At 45.0% G+C, this 7663-nt stretch overlaps 1 protein-coding gene across 4 annotated transcripts in view; it reads left to right on the plus strand.

Annotated features, from left to right (window-relative positions):
* Positions 1–7663, plus strand: part of tesk2 (testis associated actin remodelling kinase 2) — a 30901-nt gene that overhangs the window by 5540 nt on the left and 17698 nt on the right. For all 4 annotated transcript variants that reach the window (XM_042084465.1, XM_042084474.1, XM_042084446.1 and 1 more), the window contains exon 3: positions 5365–5486. In XM_042084465.1, coding sequence (XP_041940399.1) covers positions 5365–5486 — 122 coding nt within the window. The remainder of the gene's footprint in view (positions 1–5364; positions 5487–7663) is intronic.

Here is a 7663-nt window from a genome sequence, read left to right on the forward strand (position 1 = left end):
CGAAATGTTGCACAACATCGTTAAAATAATTTCAACTGTTTAGATGACAAGAGGAGGGCAGCAAGTGAATGGTCGACAATATAAAAGAATGCAGCTTTACTTTACTTTTTAATCTACGTCTTTAGATCTGGCATCTGAAAAAGGGCCACAAGGAAATCTCATGAAAGCTCATGTGTGTCTGACGCCCTTCATGTTTACTGAAACCCCATAGGCCTGTTTAAGTGCGCGGAGGCTGTATTTATATTCACCCTTTGAAAAGGCATAAATAGCTCATAGAGCGGGCCAGAGAGAGAGTCTGACTTCCCCAGCTGCCTGTTTGGTTTCAGTAGCTTTGTGTGATGCTAGCCTGCTATTTTATGATTCAACCCCCCTAAGAACAACAACAACAAAAACACAATACTCGCTATTAATCAAGCTGGTGGCATTTTTCAGTGTGTATTACGTCAAAACAAGGTCAGTGAGATTCGATAATACCACAGCCCATAACTGATTCACCAGAATGTGCTGTGTGAAAATGGAAAGCAACACAGAGGCCACCAGATGCATATCAGAACTCCTGAGAAGTGTATAATTAGGCAGTGGTGTGTCATGCCATGGGCCTGCTGAATACAGAGCTGTTGCATAACTGCAGTGGCAGCAGTGATCTGAGCCTCGCTCAGCGGAACTGTAAACAGTGTATCTAAGGAGAAAAGTGAAATGTTTTGCTGTTGTCAATATTAATGGTGCTATCTTTAAACTGGCTCCCCTTAGCAAGAGAGCAGGAAAACAAACTAACTCGCTACGCGAGCGCTACGAGCAACGCTCTGTTTACAGTAGCTTTCTCACTTTCTCAGCTGCGTTTAGGTTCAAAACTTTTTGTTTGGAAGAAGAAGGAAAAAAAACGATTTGTTCCATAGGGCAGACAAGCCCTCAGAGAAAATGAGCTCACATTGCCTGATCAGTCACAGAGCCAGATCAATGCCAGTCATCACAGTGGAATGGCTGCAGCCGTGTCAAAAGGCTTGCCAGCCGTTGCCTGGGCAGGCTGGAAATCCTGCCACTGATGGATTTAACAATTCTCACGGACCTAGTTGTTGGGCATCAGGCTTAGTCAGAGTGACATGCTTGGGGGAGTGTGGGTGTGGGTGTACGTGTCTGTTTGTGTGTGTGTGTGTGTGTTGGGTGGGGGTAGTCTGGGGTATGGTGGCTGATGAGTAAAGATGTGAAGTCATTAGGCTATGAATGGTCATGGAGTGGATGTTTCGAGGTCAGGCTGTATGAAGCGGCAGCTGCAGCCTTGCTAAACCACATCCTCGTTCAGTGCTGAGTTGGAGTGAGGCTGCAGTGCATGTAGGGTGAGTTGAAACCTGAAGGCTTGTAGGTTCTCAAGTACAGTAGCCAAACTCTAACACTTGAAAAGTCACACTCCTTATAAAGCAGATAAAGAGTATAGAGCTTTATTATCCTACTTCATTTAATATATTGTTGACATTAAACATTTAACAAAAGTCATTTAAGGTGGGGGTTTTCCTTTGACATTTAGTTCTCCCTATGCTCCACTTCATTATACCCCCCCCCCAAAAAAAAATAAAACAGAGTATTTTTAGCTCATGAACAACTGCTTCCATAGATTTGAACTGGATGGGGTGCCTATGAATGGAGCACAGAGACATAACAGTGTGCAGTCAGCCCTGTGTAATAAAACACCCAGACCAGACTCATTAGCACACGGCTGTGTGGGGGGTCCGCGTCCGCCATGCCATGTGGGGGTGAGGAGGAGGACACGAGACCATATCACTGTGTGTGTGTGTGTGTTTGGGGGCAAGTGGGAGGGGTTGGGTTTAATCACAAGGTAATAATGAACCAAGTTATTGGCTGTACAGTAGTTGAATGTATGCACTGAGCATCTAATAGACCATCACTTTTACGTCAGGCTGAAGTTGAGACATTGCCTCACTAGCAGGGTATTGGCCCCAGCTCTCCGTTAAGTGTTCCTGTGAATAGTCATCAGCAACCCACTATCCTGTGCGGTTACAGCCTTCAGCAGGGGACTTTTGAACACAGAAGGATGAGGTTGTCACATGGACTGTATAAATAATGCCCTGTCCACTCATACAGCTCGTGCACTAATACATCAACCATGTATGGTTCTACCAAAAATTCCAAATGAGATGGACTGAGAGACGGTGGAATAGAACATTATGTCCAATATTCCAATATGTGGTTTAATGTTCTGCATTTCTCATTAGTGGGTCACTTTGATACTAAAAGTATGATTCTATGTAATGACTGTATGATATCTACTGTCCCTGTGTATATCTGTGTGTGACTGTATTTAGAGATAAGCGGGAATATTATGACTTTGCAGTGTTTCACTGTTCTGCATGGCTGCGTCGGTAGCTATCTGCTCCGGATTGCCAGGTTGCCACTAATCAGAGTCTGATTCAGTGTAGTCCACGTAAGATGGGATGACACTGAACACTATCTCCCGTCAGCCTGGAAGGATACTTAAACCCTAACTATTTCCTTGTCTAGTTAGAGCAGCTGATGGATCTTTAGGTGAAGTCATGCTGTCTCTCCCTTGATGCGCATCATTGTAAATAAACTCTGTTCCTGATTTTTCATACTATTGGTCTGACTGGATCTCTATTCATCTATGGTATCAAAATTACCATCAGACCCAAATAGTTGGGCCAGGGGAAGGCCATTTTAGTGATGCCAGTATGACCTTAAATAGTGTCGGGCTTTTTGAAGAGGGTTGTTTCCCCTCACTGGTCTCCTGTGTAATGTTGCTATGTGGGGATGAAGCATTAATCAATACTCGTCTGTTACATAATGTGTCACGTTTCTGTGAGACTGTGCTCCCTGTGCTTTCAGGTTTCAAACTCCAACGTGACTTTGCACGTATGTCAATTGGCATTTTATCAGCTTGCTGTTTTGACGTAGCGCTTTGTTGTTGGATAGTCTTCAGATGGCTGTACACTGCAGCTCTGCTGAATGGGTGTACGGCGTTTCATTATTTACTTTGCGAGAGGGAAGGAAAGGCCATTGTGTGACTGAGTAAAAAATGGCAAAAATCACCTCAATATTGAGATGCAGGATGTGCTACTCTATACGGAGGACCAGTCACAGACGGGCCGTAAAGGGGTGTGGTACTGCAGCCTTTGGAGGGTGTGTGTGCATGTGTGTACGTGCGTGTGTCTGCGTGCGTGTACGTGAGTGTGTGTGTGTGTGTGTGTGTGTGTGTGTGTGTGTGACCGTCTGCACTCTCCCCAGGTGGCTAGGGGTGGAAGCCATCTGCCCCAGCTCGTCCTGCTGGGCTGCCTGCCTTTGCTTCGACGGGCCATGATGACCGCGCGGAGCTCTCTGGAGGCTGAGTCTGCTAGAGAGGGATGTTGTTGTTGTCGTTGTAGGAGGAGGAGAGGTGAAGCACAGCACTTCCCTTTTTCCAGTGGCTCCGTACTTCCCTTTAAACGGGGTTCCTGTCCTCTCTCCGCCTCTCCATCCAGTGGACTTGGGGGCCTTTTTTGATTGGGTGCAGTCAGTGAGAGCTAACAGCAGTTAGCCTCACTCTTCTGTTCCCAAGGGCCTGTTGTGAACTCTTGACTGACTATTCTGTGGTAGACTTGGTATCTTGCACTTGCCCCAAACCTGTTGATCAAATATGCACTGGAGTACCATTTCTCTGCCTTTGGGCTCTGACACTCTGTATCGCTGCCTTTCAGCTTGAGGAAGTGAGTTGGAATAGATACCGCTTAATATTTCAGTCTGTCATAAGCACTTCCTGCCGAGTCTCTCATGCAGAGCTCAGAGCGGAGCGTTTCTTTTTCGAATCCCTTGTAGCAGGCCTGCAGAGCGGAGAGAACGACACCACTTGAGGCTTTACACCGAGCCGTGCTAATCTGTCTCAGAACGTTAGAACGTGCAGGGCCTGTTGCGAGCCATGCTAACCTGTCTCAGAACGTTAGAACGTGCAGGGCCTGCTGCGTCAGTGCTCCCTGACTCACTCACACAGCGCCAGTGTGATAGAGGGTATCTCCTCTTGCCCAGCACTTTGGAGTAGAGTACAGTACACCAGATCCAAGAATACGACCTTTGCCCCCTGCCATGCAGCCCACACCTGTTAAAGGTTTAGATATGTAACAGGTTTAGCTATATAACAGAGGTGTGCACGTGGCGTGCCGGATGAATCCAGCAGGCTGAAAAAGCCATTCAGTCTAATATCCTTGAACACTGAGCTTTGGTGTGTAGCATGGGCTCAGGTGCGAGTTGTTGGTGCACAATAAGGAACTTCCTGCCTCCAAGGCTGTTGCGAAAGTAGAATTCTGTTTGTCATCACTTGGCTGACTCAATAAGATCTAGAGCTGCTGATAAAAAATACAAGAAAGATGTAAGATATCTGAGAAATATACAGATATATTTAATTTCATTTAAACATGCACATACAAGTACATTTTATAATCCAGGCTCTCCACTGCAGTAGCTTCTGTTAGATAAGTCTGAACGTTGTCTACATTGATTTATGAAGGTTTGAAATCAGCTTTTTAGGAGACCCAGGGCCAGATATATTAACGTTTGCGCCCACTTCAGGCGTATTTGTTTCGCAACATGCACGTAAAAAAATGGCAAGGTATGTACAAACAGGCCGCACTGAGGTAAAAGCACAGAATACCTGTCGCAGGAGCTGAGAATGTCAATTTGAGCTTTTCCGTCTCCTGCATGCATTCATAGGAGGGTCAGGAGAAAGTGGGATTTTTGTGTAAAAAGATAGGCGGAGAAGCGCCTAATTAGGTATTCCCCTGTATGTACGAAAACTGCCCATTAAAGCGCGTGTCTATGTTGCGCCTAAATATTTCTGCCTTGTAAAAACAGGTGTTAAATGCATCAATAAGAGAACCTTTCAAAGACAACAGAATCGCTATTTAGAGCACCAGTTTTACGTCTTTGTACTATGTCAAAAGCAACCTTAATTTTTGTTGGCCTTTCCACTTAAACTTTCCAACTTGCTAGATTTGACCAATCTTCCATAGCCCACGTGCACAAGTAGTTTGAGTAGAACTACTGCTCTTCATTATCTAATACAATGCATGACAAAACAGCTAAATGTGTGCTTATCAGTTAACTTCATTCAACTGCGCATGTGATTGAAGTATGTCTTTCAGTTGTTAATGTTCATAAATTGAGGTAGGGGGCGGAGAAAGGCGCTGTTTACCCGATGAACTGCATGTTTGGTAAATACGACATTAACATAAGCGTGCGGTTTCTGCGGGTTGGACATGGCACTGATAACGCTATGTTCGCAAATGTACGTACATCTGGTCCCAGTGTTCGTGTGTGTGTGTGTGTGTGTGTGTGTGTGTGTGTGTGTGTGTGTGTGTGTTCCAGGTACGTCACCGCGCTTCGGACCAGGTTATGGCTCTGAAGATGAACAAGCTGAGCAGTAACAGGGCCAACATGCTGCGTGAGGTGCAGCTGATGAACCGACTCTCCCACCCCAACATCCTCAGGTGTGCACACAGACACACACAGACACACACAGACACACACAGACACACACAGACACACACAGACACACACAGACACACACAGACACACACAGACACACACACACTGAGGATTTCCTCACGCGCTAGCTGCATACCACAAGGTCATGTGGAGAGCCACAGGGCAGAGCATGAATGTGCTTCAGGGTTTAGTAACCAAAACAAGCCGATGTGCTAGGGAGGGAGGGAGTGAGGGAGTGAGTGCTGTGTAATTGCCTTGTGTAAGTCCTAGATGAATTTGCACAAGTGGATGCAATGTGTTTTTCAACGACCACAGTCGTTCCTTTAATGGTACAGTTTGTTGTTGTAGTGGCGGGGATCCATTGTTAGATTGACTCATTTGAGATTTTATTGTCAGACACAGGGTTCGAAATTAGCACCTGCCAAGTGCCATTGGCGAGTATATTGTTGTATTGGCGGCTGAGTTATGACCGCTACTGCGCCACTCTGGTGCGTGGCTGCTTTTTAACGGCGAGACAGTCTGTCATGTTAAATTGGCTTGCCATATCAACTCCGTTTTGCATCGTGTTATGTTCGCCCAATGTTGACATCATGATGTTGACCGGGGGACAATACATTTTATTATAGTTTATACATTAGTTATTTGGTTACCCCTTGCATTCCCATGCATCTGCTGAGAAAACAAATAGATCACCCATATACTGTAACGTGAAAGTTTCAGATGTTGCATAGAAACTGACTCAGACACAACCTGCTTATTCACTGTCTCACTGGTATACTGGTATAGGTGAATCTTCTTACCCATACTACTGGTTAGAAATAGACTGGGTTGTCTTAATGAAACAATTATGGAAACATTATCTTTCTATTAATTTAATGCAAATGTAATGTTTATTGTTATAGTTCTAAGTCACTTTTGGACAAAAGCGTCTGATAAGAAATCCAAGCATTGTCTCAAAGTTGAGCTAGTGATTACTGTGATCAACCTATGATACGGAACACAGAGAGAGAAAAACACTCATTCGTTTTCGTTTAGACAGGCCCCCTTGTTGATTGATGTCATCTTAGGGAAGGGGCCTCTCACTTGGCTGTAGCTGAGTGCCTCACTGGTTCTTGCTCCTCTTTATTTCCAGTGAGTGGCTCAATATCAATGCAATTTGCAGCCCTTTCATCTCGTTCATAAAAAAAAGACTCGGGACTGCGGCTTTCAATACAAATCCCTGTCACTTCTTGCTTTTGTGGAAGAGTGGGCCGAGCAAGCGAACCCCCTCGCCCTCCTCCCCTAGCGTTGAAGTAGGACGAGGGCCATTAACAATGGATGGGCTGGACCGCCACCCTGAGCTTGGGTTTCATTGATGTCCGTGCCTCTCAAAGAACTGACTTGGCCTTTTATTTTAAGCTCCACAAAGGTCATCGCAGTCTGCCGCCACAGAATGGCTATAAATAGAGTTTTTAAAAGATGCTTTGACTGTGCCAAGGCCACAAAGGTATCTGTAATCACACTTAAATATGATTTATTTATTTGTCAGAATATTTCAAATGTTTTGAAAGTGCAGTGTTATGGAAAAGTGACTTGTGTCATTTTGTCAAACTCTGCAGTAGTACTGCGATTTCTTAGTTTTTGTTTTATTTTAGTTTTTCAAGGGACATGAGAGTAAGATATGAAGCTGTATGTGTGTGCTATTCTGAGATTAGTCAGTGCTGCTGAAGTTCAAGTTCAAGTTAGTTTATTCGTCACATGCATGATTGTACATGTACAACAGCAGTAAAATGTAAAATGTAACATCTCCAACTGTGCTGGGAGACAGAATAAAGATAATATAATAAATAGAAACATTAAAAACAAGGGACTCCCCTGTAGAGTTATGGAGCTGGATCTGTTCATTGGTTAAACATGTTAAACAGTCTGTTGTGTAGTCTGTTGCTTGTTCTGGCCAGCGCAGACTTATTCTTTGTCAACATGCTGGATCGTCCCACATCATGGACAGAGTGACTCGAATTGTTTTAGTCATTCCATATTTGTGATGCGCAACTGTTCGTTTGCACAAGGGAGTTGTGGCCAAGCGCAGGGGACAGAGACAGAGGCCGTGTGTGTGTGTGTGTGCGCAGGGACGCTACAATCGCAGCATTGTTGCGTCCCGCTCCACCGGGCCGCGTGGGGCCCTGGTGCTGACAGCGGA

This window comes from Alosa sapidissima, chromosome 1, assembly GCF_018492685.1.
Source record: "Alosa sapidissima isolate fAloSap1 chromosome 1, fAloSap1.pri, whole genome shotgun sequence".
Lineage (NCBI taxonomy): Eukaryota > Metazoa > Chordata > Actinopteri > Clupeiformes > Clupeidae > Alosa > Alosa sapidissima.